This window comes from Notolepis coatsorum (assembly GCF_963971535.1).
Source record: "Notolepis coatsorum genome assembly, chromosome: 1".
Classification (NCBI taxonomy): Eukaryota; Metazoa; Chordata; class Actinopteri; order Aulopiformes; family Paralepididae; genus Notolepis; species Notolepis coatsorum.
The window spans coordinates 174,969,099-174,985,563 of NC_140165.1; the positions used below are offsets into that span (position 1 = coordinate 174,969,099).

Here is a 16,465-nt window from a genome sequence, read left to right on the forward strand (position 1 = left end):
GCATAATCTGTTATTTAGTTTGAAATGTTCGTTGAAATAAGTAGATTTTTCGTTTTTGTTTATTTATTAAGTTAATATAAAACCATATAGTCACATTTTAGAATACAATAGAAAATAATTTTAGAATACAACTAGAAACACTGTCCTGGCCTGCTTCTAAGTTCAGTGGCCTGACAAAAAAAATTAAAATAAAAAAATAAAAAATGTTTTTTTTTTTTTTGTTTTTTTTAATCATCTCGCGGCCCATCCGTGGCTGCTCGCGGCCCACCTTTGGGTCGCGACCCCGACTTTGGGAACCACTGCTCTAGTGTAATATCTAGTAGCTGAATGTTATCTATAGCACCATCTAGTGGCTGAATGTTATCTATAGCACCATCTAGTGGCTAAATGTTATCTATAGCACCATCTAGTGGCTGAATGTTATCTATAGCACCATCTAGTGGCTGAATGTTATCTATACTATATCTATAACAATTAGTAACAATCTATAACAATCATAAACAAAACGTTTGGGAACCAGTGATCTATAGCACCTTTAAGGCAGAGCTTACAACACACTAAGGTGCTGAGGAGGCTCTGGGAAAGAAGAAAACTGAAATATTTAGAAACTCCTTCCGTGACATTTCATCTCACTGAACATTAATGGCACCCGGTTTGTTAGAAGGTACAGACGTGGTTTCATTAAGAGTGTTATTGATGTGGATATCAGGCAGCAGATGACAGCTGGTGATGATGTCTATCTTCTCGGAGACGGCCTTCAGGTCGTCCAGTATCAGCCGGATGCTGTGAGAAGCGTTGATGATGGCGCTCTGCGATGTGTTGAGCTGCGCCGTGGCACTGCGCACCTGGGAGAGCGAGACAATAGAGTCCAGGTGAGAGACATTCATCAGGAGCGAGACAATAGAGTCCAGGTGAGAGGCATTAATCAGGAGCGAGACAATAGAGTCCAGGTGAGAGACATTAATCAGGAGCGAGACAATAGAGTCCAGGTGAGAGACATTAATCAGGAGCGAGACAATAGAGTCCAGGTGAGAGACATTAATCAGGAGCGAGACAATAGAGTCCAGGTGAGAGGCATTAATCAGGAGCGAGACAATAGAGTCCAGGTGAGAGGCATTAATCAGGAGCGAGACAATAGAGTCCAGGTGAGAGACATTAATCAGGAGCGAGACAATAGAGTCCAGGTGAGAGACATTAATCAGGAGCAAGACAATAGAGTCCAGGTGAGAGACATTAATCAGGAGCGAGACAATAGAGTCCAGGTGAGAGGCATTAATCAGGAGCGAGACAATAGAGTCCAGGTGAGAGACATTAATCAGGAGCGAGACAATAGAGTCCAGGTGATAGACATTAATCAGGAGCGAGACAATAGAGTCCAGGTGAGAGGCATTAATCAGGAGCGAGACAATAGAGTCCAGGTGAGAGGCATTAATCAGGAGCGAGACAATAGAGTCCAGGTGAGAGACATTAATCAGGAGCGAGACAATATTTAGGGTTTGACAATAATTACACTACTATCGCTATTTCACAATGAACTATAATGAATTACAGGGGTCATACAGAACACGTCAGTCAAGCTTATTTCCGCGTTGAAACTAATGCATGCAACTGATGAGAGCTATGCCGTCCGTCTGCAGTCCCCATATTCTACCGCTGGGCGCCGGTACGCATGGTCCGACCTGAGCTTAAATATACGCACAAAGTCAAGCACAAGTTCAAATTGAGAAATCCCACACTTTGCTTAGAAATGATCATACGCACGGGTTATGCACATATCTGTGCGTACGCCACGTTGATAAATGAGGGCCCAGGTGAGAGACATTAATCAGGAGCGAGACAATAGAGTCCAGGTGAGAGACATTAATCAGGAGCAAGACAATAGAGTCCAGGTGAGAGACATTAATCAGGAGCAAGACAATAGAGTCCAGGGCCCTCATTTATCAACATTCTTAGAAAGTGTTCTATCTTTGTTCTTAAGCACATAATTTAGAATGTGTGTACGCACAAAAAAAACTGGATTTATCACACGTGCGTACACAGGTCCTATGCACACCTGTCTTGATAAATATCACCTTGCTCCTAAGCTGGAGCTTGTGCACTGTTTTAAGTATTTGCATACCAGAACCGCCCCGATTAACCATATACGGTAATGGGCCACCCCCATGAAATGTGGAAAAGTGGACTAAGCCGAGGGAAGCGTGTTGTACATGGTGACATCGGATATTATATCTATTAACTTCCTAAAAGACCATTGCTGCCTGGACACCGCAAACACTAATAAAGACCATTAACCACTGTTTTGCCGTTGCCCGTTGGTGTTATTAATCAATGCATGCTGGAATAAGAATGCCTTTCTTCATTTATTTTTAATATTAATAATTATTATATTACAATAAAAGACAGCTCCGTCTTTTAATACACACATATATTGTACAGTAACGTCAAAAAAATACGTACAGTCCCCGCTGAAATAAAGGTTCAGGCCAAGATAGCACTTATACTATTTTGAGAAAGACAGCAGAGAGACAGACAGACAGACCTTATAAATAAATTTGATTTGATTTGACAGACACTGTTCCACAGATGTGTGTGTGTGTGTGTGTGCGTGCGTGTGTGTGACGTCTTAGAGACTCAGCCCCCCCCCCCTCTGGACCACCTCCTAGTAGAGACTCCCCCCCCCCCCCCCCCCCTGGACCACCTCCTAGTAGAGACTTCTCTAGGAAGAAGATGAGGATTAATGACTTGACTTTTCTGGTTACAGCCGTGTACTGCAGTGAAAGGGTTAAGTTTTGCTTGCGGTGGTTGCAACGCCCCCTCCTCATCGCAGCCGCTCGTACAGTCTCTACTAGGAGGTGGTCCAGGGGGGGGGGGGGTGAGTCTCTACTAGGAGGTGGTCCAGGGGGGGGGGGGTCTCTACTAGGAGGTGGTCCAGAGGGGGGGGGTGAGTCTCTACTAGGAGGTGGTCCAGGGGGGGGGGGGTCTCTACTAGGAGGTGGTCCAGAGGGGGGGGTGAGTCTCTACTAGGAGGTGGTCCAGGGGGGGGGGGGTCTCTACTAGGAGGTGGTCCAGAGGGGGGGGGTGAGTCTCTACTAGGAGGTGGTCCAGGGGGGGGGGGGTCTCTACTAGGAGGTGGTCCAGAGGGGGGGGGGGGGTCTCTACTAGGAGGTGGTCCAGAGGGGGGGGGGTCTCTACTAGGAGGTGGTCCAGAGGGGGGGGGGGGTGAGTCTCTACTAGGAGGTGGTCCAGGGGGGGGGGGGGTCTCTACTAGGAGGTGGTCCAGAGGGGGGGGGTGAGTCTCTACTAGGAGGTGGTCCAGAGGGGGGGGGGTCTCTACTAGGAGGTGGTCCAGAGGGGGGGGGGGGGTGAGTCTCTACTAGGAGGTGGTCCAGAGGGGGGGGGGTGAGTCTCTACTAGGAGGTGGTCCAGAGGGGGGGGGGGGGTCTCTACTAGGAGGTGGTCCAGAGGGGGGGGGGTGAGTCTCTACTAGGAGGTGGTCCAGAGGGGGGGGGGGGGTCTCTACTAGGAGGTGGTCCAGAGGGGGGGGGGTGAGTCTCTACTAGGAGGTGGTCCAGAGGGGGGGGGGGGGTCTCTACTAGGAGGTGGTCCAGAGGGGGGGGGGGGGTCTCTACTAGGAGGTGGTCCAGAGGGGGGGGGGAGTCTCTACTAGGAGGTGGTCCAGAGGGGGGGGGTGAGTCTCTACTAGGAGGTGGTCCAGAGGGGGGGGGGTGAGTCTCTACTAGGAGGTGGTCCAGAGGGGGGGGGGGGGAGTCTCTACTAGGAGGTGGTCCAGAGGGGGGGGGGTCTCTACTAGGAGGTGGTCCAGGGGGGGGGGGTCTCTACTAGGAGGTGGTCCAGAGGGGGGGGGGTGAGTCTCTACTAGGAGGTGGTCCAGAGGGGGGGGGGTGAGTCTCTACTAGGAGGTGGTCCAGAGGGGGGGGTGAGTCTCTACTAGGAGGTGGTCCAGGGGGGGGGGGGGTCTCTACTAGGAGGTGGTCCAGAGGGGGGGGGGTCTCTACTAGGAGGTGGTCCAGAGGGGGGGGGGTGAGTCTCTACTAGGAGGTGGTCCAGAGGGGGGGGGGGGGGGGGGGGGGTGAGTCTCTACTAGGAGGTGGTCCAGAGGGGGGGGGGGGGGGGGGGGGGTGAGTCTCTACTAGGAGGTGGTCCAGAGGGGGGGGGGGGGGGGGGGGAGTCTCTACTAGGAGGTGGTCCAGAGGGGGGGGGGGGGGGGGGTGAGTCTCTACTAGGAGGTGGTCCAGAGGGGGGGGGGTGAGTCTCTACTAGGAGGTGGTCCAGAGGGGGGGGGGGGGGGGGGGGTCTCTACTAGGAGGTGGTCCAGAGGGGGGGGGGGGGGGGTGAGTCTCTACTAGGAGGTGGTCCAGAGGGGGGGGGGGGGGGGGGTCTCTACTAGGAAGTGGTCCAGAGGGGGGGGGGGGGGGGTGAGTCTCTACTAGGAGGTGGTCCAGAGGGGGGGGGGGGGGGGGGGGTGAGTCTCTACTAGGAGGTGGTCCAGAGGGGGGGGGGGGGGGGGGGGGTGAGTCTCTACTAGGAGGTGGTCCAGAGGGGGGGGGTCTCTACTAGGAGGTGGTCCAGAGGGGGGGGGGGGTGAGTCTCTACTAGGAGGTGGTCCAGAGGGGGGGGGGTCTCTACTAGGAGGTGGTCCAGAGGGGGGGGGGGGGGGGGGTGAGTCTCTACTAGGAGGTGGTCCAGAGGGGGGGGGGGTGAGTCTCTACTAGGAGGTGGTCCAGAGGGGGGGGGGTCTCTACTAGGAGGTGGTCCAGAGGGGGGGGGGGGGGGGGGGGGGTCTCTACTAGGAGGTGGTCCAGAGGGGGGGGGGGGGGGGTGAGTCTCTACTAGGAGGTGGTCCAGAGGGGGGGGGGGGGGGGGGTGAGTCTCTACTAGGAGGTGGTCCAGAGGGGGGGGGGGGGGGGGGGTGAGTCTCTACTAGGAGGTGGTCCAGAGGGGGGGGGGTCTCTACTAGGAGGTGGTCCAGAGGGGGGGGGGGGGGGGGAGTCTCTACTAGGAGGTGGTCCAGAGGGGGGGGGGGGGTCTCTACTAGGAGGTGGTCCAGAGGGGGGGGGGGGGGAGTCTCTACTAGGAGACTAGTAGTCACACACACACACACACACACAGTGTATATTGGGTAGCCTATATAAACAATAATACGAGAGCATATACAAGAACAATGAATCTCACTGCCATGTAAATTCTGTCGCCCCATTAAAAACGAAAAAGAAGAAAACTAGAGCCTCGCCCTGGTTAAACTATAATACGGTCAACGAAGAAAAAAAGGAAATGTTGTGCAGCGGAGCGAAAATGGAGAAAAACAAAAACCACCATATGCTGTGATATATACAAAGATGCTCTAACTGCTTATAATAAAACCATCCGCTTAGCAAGGAAAGATTACTTCTCTAAAATCATTACAGAAAATGCTGGAAACTCCAGAATCCTCTTTTCCACTATTAATGTACTACTCAACACTGCCCCTACACCTCCTCAGTCATCAACGGTTAAGTGTGAAGAACTTGCACTATTCTTTAACAACAAAATAACCTTGATCAGGGCCAGCATTACTCATGATGGAAATAAAGTTGATTGCGGCAAACCGTGCAATGTAACCATGATAAGTTTCACATGCATCACATTAGATGTACTCTGCAAAACTGTCTCAGAATGTAACTCCTCCACCTCATACATTGACCCTATACCTACAGCTTTCTTCAAACGGGTATTTAATAGTGTTTCAAGCCCTGTGCTAGATATCATAAACACTTCCCTTAGGACTGGTATTTTCCCGGATGCCTTTAAAACAGCAGTTGTAAAGCCATTACTAAAAAAACCTAACTTGGATAGTAATGAAATGGCAAATTATCGTCCAATATCCAACCTACCATTCATTAGTAAAGTACTTGAAAAGATAGTCTCAGTTCAAATAAATTCCTTTCTTGAAGAAAACAACATCTTAGAAGAATTTCAGTCAGGATTCAGAAAATATCATAGCACTGAAACTGCCCTCACCAAAATAATCAGTGACCTCAGACTAAACTCTGACGAGAATAAGATCTCCATCCTTATCCTGTTAGATCTCAGTGCAGCATTTGATACAATCGATCACGATATTCTAATCGATCGTCTTGAAAACCATGTCGGTTTCTCAGACCATGTGCTAGGCTGGTTTAAAACATACATCAGAGGGAGGAAATTCTATGTTAAACTAGGAGATCACATGTCTGATATATACGACAACAACTATGGAGTTGCACAAGGGAGTTGCTTAGGTCCTTTACTCTTCTCCCTTTACATGTTACCGCTGGGTGATATCATCAGAGAACATAATGTAGATTTCCATAGCTATGCGGATGATACACAACTGTACATATCTGCTGAACCAAATGATACAGCGATTAGCTCCATTACAGACTGCTTACTGGCAATAAATAAATGGATGAGTAAGAACTTCCTGAAACTAAACGAGAACAAAACTGAAATTCTAATTATCGGCTCCAAAACTAAAAAAGAAACATTAATAAAGAACCTGGGGGGACTAACCCCTTGGATCAAATCTGAGGTCACTAGTCTTGGGGTTGTCATAGATTCAGAACTGAACTTCAATTCTCATATTAGCAAAGTGACGAAAACATCGTTCTTCCATCTCAGAAATATAGCAAAAGTACGACCATTTATTAATCAGAACGATGCTGAGAAGCTAATTCATGCATTCATATCTAGCCGGTTAGACTACTGTAATGCACTTTTCACAGGTCTCCCTAAGAAAACCACAGAGAGGCTTCAGCTAATCCAAAACGCTGCAGCCCAACTGCTAACTAGAACCAAAAGGAGAGAGCACATTAGTCCAGTCTTAGCCGCTTTACACTGGCTTCCTGTAACATTTAGAATTTACTTTAAGGTAGGGCTGGGCGATATGACGATATTATATAAATATCGGGTACAGTTCATTAACGATACACTTTTTTAACGTATTGTGGATATCGTGATGTTTTGCCCAAGAGGATTGTGTCGCGTCAATCTGGTCCACACCCGTTCAAACTTTTGAACAACGCCGCCCCCACACACACTACTGCATCAAAGTTACTAATTATTATTAACAAAGGCATTCGTTTTGTGGCATTAACGTTATATAGTTACACGTTCAATAACATTAGCGTATTTACCCAAACATAGCAATGTCCGATGACGACATAGATAGCAAGCGTTACTGTTCATATCTCAGCCCGTGCAGAGTTGTGCATGCCCATTCTGCGGTCTGTTAATAAAGTTTTCAATCAGACAGGTGTATGGAAAGGCTTTTATTATAACATTCGTTGCAATAAAATCATTATGGCTTGTTTAGTCATGCTGCGGTGCGCTGGTAATCACTCGTCTGCCGCAGGGAGCTGTTGTTGTCGTTGAGCTGAGCTCAGCTCTCGTCAAAATCAATTGCGGAAGTAAAAAACGCATAGAGCTTGCCGATTGGTGCTAAGAACAGCAGGGCGGGTTCAATCGGTGTGACGTAATTGGCAGACTCGACTGTCAATCAAAATTATTCTGTTGCCGGCTGAATGATCGAATGAATGAAAACGTTATTAACGATTGCAGAATGGGTACAATACAGTACAGCTCAATACAACAACAGTGGACTGGGGGATGAAGACCAGAAAAAGACTTTCGGCTTTTTTACATAAGGGTCCTCCATTTTCAATTCATCAAAACATTTAGAGACATACAAATATACAGTAGTTTCATAAAAATGCTAAAATGCTATTTATTGATTGATTGATTGATTTAAAACTTTATTAACATATTGCAGAATGGGTACAGTACAGCTCAATACATACAATTGTTAAGGGGATGCAGACCAGAGAAAGTCTTTCGTCTTGTTTACATCAGGGTCCCCCATTTTCAATTAATCATATTTCATATCTAAATCATATAATATCTCATTGCTAAATATATGCAATATATAATCTAATAATCCAATAATCTAAATCTAATATATAATATAAAAATGCTAAATGCATGGGTATTTTATTTAGTCTTTAATGTTAGCTTGCAAACTCAAATACTGTCTTGGTAAGCCTCATAATGAATTGTTTGGGGAAAAAAAGAAAAACATCGTGATGTGTATCGTGTATCGCCGAAAGGTCAGAAAATATCGTGATATCATATTTAGGCCATATCGCCCAGCCCTACTTTAAGGTCCTTCTCCTTACATACAAAGCTCTAAATGGACAGGGACCTAGCTACATCGCCAACACTCTAATAAATTACACACCAGCAAGAACACTGCGATCATCAGCTGCTGGACTACTAGAGGCTCCCAGAAGCAGTCAAAAGAGGATCGGTAATGCAGCCTTTATCAACTATGCCCCAAAACTATGGAACAAACTACCCCAAAACATCAGGGAAGCCAACTCGCTAGACATCTTTAAAAGACAGCTTAAAACCTATCTCTTTGCTCAGGCATTTCACTGATAGATATCTGCTACCACCTAGTGGCAAGAGGAAACATCAGGGATATCCTGACACAACTTGTATTTATTCTTACCCTGCCTACTCTTTTACACTGCCTATCAAATTCATGTGTCGGTTATTGCACTTTTTACTTCTTACTGATGACTATTTTTAAACTGAATCATTTTAAACTATTCTTATTATTTGCTATGCTCGCTCATGCCTGTATTTTTTATGTCCGTCGGTTATTGCACTTTTTAATTACTGAATAGAGAGCCTATTAGGATGCTAGATCCTAATGTGAAACACTATGCTTATGGCAGATCAATCAGCATGGATTGTCTGTAAACTTTAATACATGGCAGTTTGGTTTGTTAGAACAGACTGTAATCTTATGCTTATGGCAGATCAATCAGCATGGATTGTCTGTAAACTTTAATACATGGCAGTTTGGTTTGTTAGAACAGACTGTAATCTTCACTTGCTTATGGCAGATCAATCAGCATGGATTGTCTGTAAACTTTCACTTGCTTATGGCAGATCAATCAGCATGGATTGTCTGTAAACTCTATGCATTGTTGTCACTTGCATTGTAGAACCAGGTTAACTGTGTCCTGGCTGTAGTAGCATTGTAGAACCAGGTTAACTGTGTCCTGGCTGTAGCATTGCTGTAGCATTGTAGTAGAACCAGGTTAACTGTGTCCTGGCTGTAGTAGAACCAGGTTAACTGTGTCCTGGCTGTAGCATTGTAGAACCAGGTTAACTGTGTCCTGGCTGTAGCATTGTAGAACCAGGTTAACTGTGTCCTGGCTGTAGTAGCCATATCTTACTATGCTCGCTCATGCCTGTATTTTTTATGTCCGTTCTATTTTATAATTTTTATTTCATTTTATTTTATTTTATTTTTATTTTACTATTTTTAAACTGAATCATTTTAAACTATTTTTACTATTTGTGTTAATGAAAACTGTAAGCGGAGAGCCTATTGGGATACTAGATCCTAATGTGAAACACTGTGATTCTACCTGTCTATCTTTTTATGCTCGCTTATGCCTGTATTTTTTACTGTTGTGAAGCACTTTGAACTGCAACCTCTGTATGAAAAGTGCTATACAAATAAAGTTATTATTATTATTATTATTATTATGTATGTCACTATGAATTGAAAATGGGGGATCCTGATGTAAACAAGACGAAAGTCTTTCTCTGGTCTGCATTCCCTTAACAATTGTGTGTATTGAGCCGTACTGTATTGTACCCATTCTGCAATCTGTTAATAAAAATTTCATTCAATCAATCACCTGTGTGATGCCACTTATCGATTTCACGCAGTTATTGATAATGATCAATAAATCGATAAGTGGTCTCAGCCTTAGTTTACAGGATCCAGTAATAAAACACCACATTATAAAATGTTTGTAATAATATAGCAACTGTTGTCTCTTCCAACATGGAGGACGAATGGGCGTCTACATATTCCATGAAAGGCCTGAGTTTTCTGCAGGAAAAGCAAAGCAGACCAGAGACAAGGTGTTTGTTTAGGGGCCCCACACATGGTCCCCTCCCGGTACACCACTCCCTACTATTGCGTCTATCACTCACAAGCGGTGGGGAGGATTTGGGTGTTTTCATTGATCAGGACAGATTAGATATTATACCTATAGTGCCATAACACCTTTTAATTAAGGCAAAGTGTGGTTTGGCCTCTTAGACTACATCAGTATTAAGACATTTCACATGTTGATAGCAGTAAATAATTAAACACAACGCAGAGATTTCATGGAAGGGCAGATGAATGCTGATACCAATCAACAAAAGGCTGAAAACACGCTGTAGGCCTGTCTATAGATGGATGTTGTAGTCCTACCTCTCGGCTGTAAGCCTGTCTATAGATGGATGTTGTAGTCCTACCTCTCAGCTGTAAGCCTGTCTATAGATGGATGTTGTAGTCCTACCTCTCGGCTGTAAGCCTGTCTATAGATGGATGTTGTAGTCCTACCTCTCGGCTGTAAGCCTGTCTATAGATGGATGTTGTAGTCCTACCTCTCGGCTGTAAGCCTGTCTATAGATGGATGTTGTAGTCCTACCTCTCGGCTGTAAGCCTGTCTATAGATGGATGTTGTAGTCCTACCTCTCGGCTGTAAGCCTGTCTATAGATGGATGTTGTAGTCCTACCTCTCGGCTGTAAGCCTGTCTATAGATGGATGTTGTAGTCCTACCTCTCGGCTGTAAGCCTGTCTATAGATGGATGTTGTAGTCCTACCTCTCAGCTGTAAGCCTGTCTATAGATGGATGTTGTAGTCCTACCTCTCGGCTGTAAGCCTGTCTATAGATGGATGTTGTAGTCCTACCTCTCAGCTGTAAGCCTGTCTATAGATGGATGTTGTAGTCCTACCTCTCGGCTGTAGGCCTGTCTATAGATGGATGTTGTAGTCCTACCTCTCGGCTGTAGGCCTGTCTATAGATGGATGTTGTAGTCCTACCTCTCGGCTGTAGGCCTGTCTATAGATGGATGTTGTAGTCCTACCTCTCGGCTGTAAGCCTGTCTATAGATGGATGTTGTAGTCCTACCTCTCTGCTGTAAGCCTGTCTATAGATGGATGTTGTAGTCCTACCTCTCAGCTGTAAGTCTATAGATGGATGTTGTAGTCCTACCTCTCGGCTGTAAGCCTGTCTATAGATGGATGTTGTAGTCCTACCTCTCAGCTGTAAGTCTATAGATGGATGTTGTAGTCCTACCTCTCAGCTGTAAGTCTATAGATGGATGTTGTAGTCCTACCTCTCAGCTGTAAGTCTATAGATGGATGTTGTAGTCCTACCTCTCAGCTGTAAGTCTGTCTATAGATGGATGTTGTAGTCCTACCTCTCAGCTGTAAGTCTATAGATGGATGTTGTAGTCCTACCTCTCGGCTGTAGGCCTGTCTATAGATGGATGTTGTAGTCCTACCTCTCAGCTGTAAGTCTATAGATGGATGTTGTAGTCCTACCTCTCAGCTGTAAGTCTATAGATGGATGTTGTAGTCCTACCTCTCAGCTGTAAGTCTATAGATGGATGTTGTAGTCCTACCTCTCAGCTGTAAGTCTATAGATGGATGTTGTAGTCCTACCTCTCGGCTGTAGGCCTGTCTATAGATGGATGTTGTAGTCCTACCTCTCGGCTGTAAGCCTGTCTATAGATGGATGTTGTAGTCCTACCTCTCGGCTGTAAGTCTATAGATGGATGTTGTAGTCCTACCTCTGAGCTGTAAGTCTATAGATGGATGTTGTAGTCCTACCTCTCAGCTGTAAGTCTATAGATGGATGTTGTAGTCCTACCTCTCGGCTGTAAGCCTGTCTATAGATGGATGTTGTAGTCCTACCTCTCGGCTGTAAGCCTGTCTATAGATGGATGTTGTAGTCCTACCTCTCAGCTGTAAGCCTGTCTATAGATGGATGTTGTAGTCCTACCTCTCGGCTGTAAGCCTGTCTATAGATGGATGTTGTAGTCCTACCTCTCAGCTGTAAGTCTATAGATGGATGTTGTAGTCCTACCTCTCAGCTGTAAGCCTGTCTATAGATGGATGTTGTAGTCCTACCTCTCAGCTGTAAACCTGTCTAAAGATGGATGTTGTAGTCCTACCTCTCAGCTGTAAGCCTGTCTATAGATGGATGTTGTAGTCCTACCTCTCGGCTGTAAGCCTGTCTATAGATGGATGTTGTAGTCCTACCTCTCAGCTGTAAGTCTATAGATGGATGTTGTAGTCCTACCTCTCGGCTGTAAGCCTGTCTATAGATGGATGTTGTAGTCCTACCTCTCAGCTGTAAGTCTGTCTATAGATGGATGTTGTAGTCCTACCTCTCGGCTGTAGGCCTGTCTATAGATGGATGTTGTAGTCCTACCTCTCGGCTGTAGGCCTGTCTATAGATGGATGTTGTAGTCCTACCTCTCGGCTGTAAGCCTGTCTATAGATGGATGTTGTAGTCCTACCTCTCGGCTGTAAGCCTGTCTATAGATGGATGTTGTAGTCCTACCTCTCTGCTGTAAGCCTGTCTATAGATGGATGTTGTAGTCCTACCTCTCGGCTGTAAGCCTGTCTATAGATGGATGTTGTAGTCCTACCTCTCAGCTGTAAGTCTATAGATGGATGTTGTAGTCCTACCTCTCAGCTGTAAGTCTATAGATGGATGTTGTAGTCCTACCTCTCGGCTGTAAGCCTGTCTATAGATGGATGTTGTAGTCCTACCTCTCAGCTGTAAGTCTATAGATGGATGTTGTAGTCCTACCTCTCAGCTGTAAGTCTATAGATGGATGTTGTAGTCCTACCTCTCAGCTGTAAGTCTATAGATGGATGTTGTAGTCCTACCTCTCAGCTGTAAGTCTATAGATGGATGTTGTAGTCCTACCTCTCAGCTGTAAGTCTATAGATGGATGTTGTAGTCCTACCTCTCAGCTGTAAGTCTATAGATGGATGTTGTAGTCCTACCTCTCAGCTGTAAGTCTATAGATGGATGTTGTAGTCCTACCTCTCAGCTGTAAGTCTATAGATGGATGTTGTAGTCCTACCTCTCGGCTGTAGGCCTGTCTATAGATGGATGTTGTAGTCCTACCTCTCGTCTGTAAGCCTGTCTATAGATGGATGTTGTAGTCCTACCTCTCGGCTGTAAGTCTATAGATGGATGTTGTAGTCCTACCTCTGAGCTGTAAGTCTATAGATGGATGTTGTAGTCCTACCTCTCAGCTGTAAGTCTATAGATGGATGTTGTAGTCCTACCTCTCGGCTGTAAGCCTGTCTATAGATGGATGTTGTAGTCCTACCTCTCGGCTGTAAGCCTGTCTATAGATGGATGTTGTAGTCCTACCTCTCAGCTGTAAGCCTGTCTATAGATGGATGTTGTAGTCCTACCTCTCGGCTGTAAGCCTGTCTATAGATGGATGTTGTAGTCCTACCTCTCAGCTGTAAGTCTATAGATGGATGTTGTAGTCCTACCTCTCAGCTGTAAGCCTGTCTATAGATGGATGTTGTAGTCCTACCTCTCAGCTGTAAACCTGTCTAAAGATGGATGTTGTAGTCCTACCTCTCAGCTGTAAGCCTGTCTATAGATGGATGTTGTAGTCCTACCTCTCGGCTGTAAGCCTGTCTATAGATGGATGTTGTAGTCCTACCTCTCAGCTGTAAGTCTATAGATGGATGTTGTAGTCCTACCTCTCGGCTGTAAGCCTGTCTATAGATGGATGTTGTAGTCCTACCTCTCAGCTGTAAGTCTGTCTATAGATGGATGTTGTAGTCCTACCTCTCGGCTGTAGGCCTGTCTATAGATGGATGTTGTAGTCCTACCTCTCGGCTGTAGGCCTGTCTATAGATGGATGTTGTAGTCCTACCTCTCGGCTGTAAGCCTGTCTATAGATGGATGTTGTAGTCCTACCTCTCGGCTGTAAGCCTGTCTATAGATGGATGTTGTAGTCCTACCTCTCTGCTGTAAGCCTGTCTATAGATGGATGTTGTAGTCCTACCTCTCGGCTGTAAGCCTGTCTATAGATGGATGTTGTAGTCCTACCTCTCAGCTGTAAGTCTATAGATGGATGTTGTAGTCCTACCTCTCAGCTGTAAGTCTATAGATGGATGTTGTAGTCCTACCTCTCGGCTGTAAGCCTGTCTATAGATGGATGTTGTAGTCCTACCTCTCAGCTGTAAGTCTATAGATGGATGTTGTAGTCCTACCTCTCAGCTGTAAGTCTATAGATGGATGTTGTAGTCCTACCTCTCAGCTGTAAGTCTATAGATGGATGTTGTAGTCCTACCTCTCAGCTGTAAGTCTATAGATGGATGTTGTAGTCCTACCTCTCAGCTGTAAGTCTATAGATGGATGTTGTAGTCCTACCTCTCAGCTGTAAGTCTATAGATGGATGTTGTAGTCCTACCTCTCAGCTGTAAGTCTATAGATGGATGTTGTAGTCCTACCTCTCAGCTGTAAGTCTATAGATGGATGTTGTAGTCCTACCTCTCGGCTGTAGGCCTGTCTATAGATGGATGTTGTAGTCCTACCTCTCGGCTGTAAGCCTGTCTATAGATGGATGTTGTAGTCCTACCTCTCGGCTGTAAGTCTATAGATGGATGTTGTAGTCCTACCTCTGAGCTGTAAGTCTATAGATGGATGTTGTAGTCCTACCTCTCAGCTGTAAGTCTATAGATGGATGTTGTAGTCCTACCTCTCGGCTGTAAGCCTGTCTATAGATGGATGTTGTAGTCCTACCTCTCGGCTGTAAGCCTGTCTATAGATGGATGTTGTAGTCCTACCTCTCAGCTGTAAGCCTGTCTATAGATGGATGTTGTAGTCCTACCTCTCGGCTGTAAGCCTGTCTATAGATGGATGTTGTAGTCCTACCTCTCAGCTGTAAGTCTATAGATGGATGTTGTAGTCCTACCTCTCAGCTGTAAGCCTGTCTATAGATGGATGTTGTAGTCCTACCTCTCAGCTGTAAACCTGTCTAAAGATGGATGTTGTAGTCCTACCTCTCAGCTGTAAGCCTGTCTATAGATGGATGTTGTAGTCCTACCTCTCGGCTGTAAGCCTGTCTATAGATGGATGTTGTAGTCCTACCTCTCAGCTGTAAGTCTATAGATGGATGTTGTAGTCCTACCTCTCGGCTGTAAGCCTGTCTATAGATGGATGTTGTAGTCCTACCTCTCAGCTGTAAGTCTGTCTATAGATGGATGTTGTAGTCCTACCTCTCGGCTGTAGGCCTGTCTATAGATGGATGTTGTAGTCCTACCTCTCAGCTGTAAGTCTATAGATGGATGTTGTAGTCCTACCTCTCAGCTGTAGGCCTGTCTATAGATGGATGTTGTAGTCCTACCTCTCAGCTGTAAGTCTATAGATGGATGTTGTAGTCCTACCTCTCAGCTGTAAGCCTGTCTATAGATGGATGTTGTAGTCCTACCTCTCAGCTGTAAGTCTGTCTATAGATGGATGTTGTAGTCCTACCTCTCAGCTGTAAGCCTGTCTATAGATGGATGTTGTAGTCCTACCTCTCGGCTGGCCTGGCTGTAGACCTGTCGTAGCGTCTGTCCCACATCAGAACACAGCCGGCCGTTCGACTCCTGCAGCTTCTGCTGAAGCAGCGTCTCGCCTGCAACACATGTAATTATTACCAGTTATTATTACCAGTTATTATTACCAGTTATTATTACCAGTTGTTGTGGTCTCTGTGTGTGGTCTGTGTGTGGTCTCTCTGTGAGGGTGGTCTCTCTGTGTGAGGGTGGTCTCTCTCTGAGGGTGGTCTCTCTCTGTGAGGGTGGTCTCTCTGTGAGGGTGGTCTCTCTGTGAGGGTGGTCTCTGTGTGAGGGTGGTCTCTCTCTCTGTGAGGGTGGTCTCTCTCTCTGTGAGGGTGGTCTCTCTGTGAGGGTGGTCTCTCTGTGAGGGTGGTCTCTCTGTGAGGGTGGTCTCTGTGTGAGGGTGGTCTCTCTCTGTGAGGGTGGTCTCTCTCTGTGAGGGTGGTCTCTCTCTCTGTGAGGGTGGTCTCTCTCTCTGTGAGGGTAGTCTCTCTCTCTGTGAGGGTGGTCTCTCTCTGTGAGGGTGGTCTCTCTCTGTGAGGGTGGTCTCTCTGTGAGGGTGGTCTCTCTCTGTGAGGGTGGTCTCTCTCTCTGTGAGGGTGGTCTCTCTCTGTGAGGGTGGTCTCTCTCTGTGAGGGTGGTCTCTCTCTCTGAGGGTGGTCTCTCTCTGTGAGGGTGGTCTCTCTCTGTGTGTGGGTGGTCTCTCTCTGTGAGGGTGGTCTCTCTCTGTGTGTGGGTGGTCTCTCTGTGAGGGTGGTCTCTCTCTGTGAGGGTGGTCTCTCTCTGTGAGGGTGGTCTCTCTCTGTGTGTGGGTGGTCTCTCTGTGAGGGTGGTCTCTCTCTGTGAGGGTGGTCTGTGAGGGTGGTCTCTCTCTGTGAGGGTGGTCTCTCTGTGAGGGTGGTCTCTCTCTGTGAGGGTGGTCTCTCAGGGTGGTCTCTCTCTGTGAGGGTGGTCTCTCTCTGTGAGGGTGGTCTGTGAGGGTG

At 46.5% G+C, this 16,465-nt stretch overlaps 1 protein-coding gene across 1 annotated transcript in view; it reads right to left on the reverse strand.

Moving 5' to 3' along the window:
- Nucleotides 1–206: 206 nt before the first annotated feature.
- bloc1s3 (biogenesis of lysosomal organelles complex-1, subunit 3) overlaps nt 207–16,465 on the reverse strand; it is a 30,465-nt gene continuing 14,206 nt past the window's right edge. The window contains exons 4-5 of the mRNA XM_084318701.1: nt 15,459–15,559; nt 207–845 (exon numbers count right to left, since the gene is read on the reverse strand). Coding sequence (XP_084174827.1) covers nt 630–845; nt 15,459–15,559 — 317 coding nt within the window. The 3' untranslated portion in view covers nt 207–629. The remainder of the gene's footprint in view (nt 846–15,458; nt 15,560–16,465) is intronic.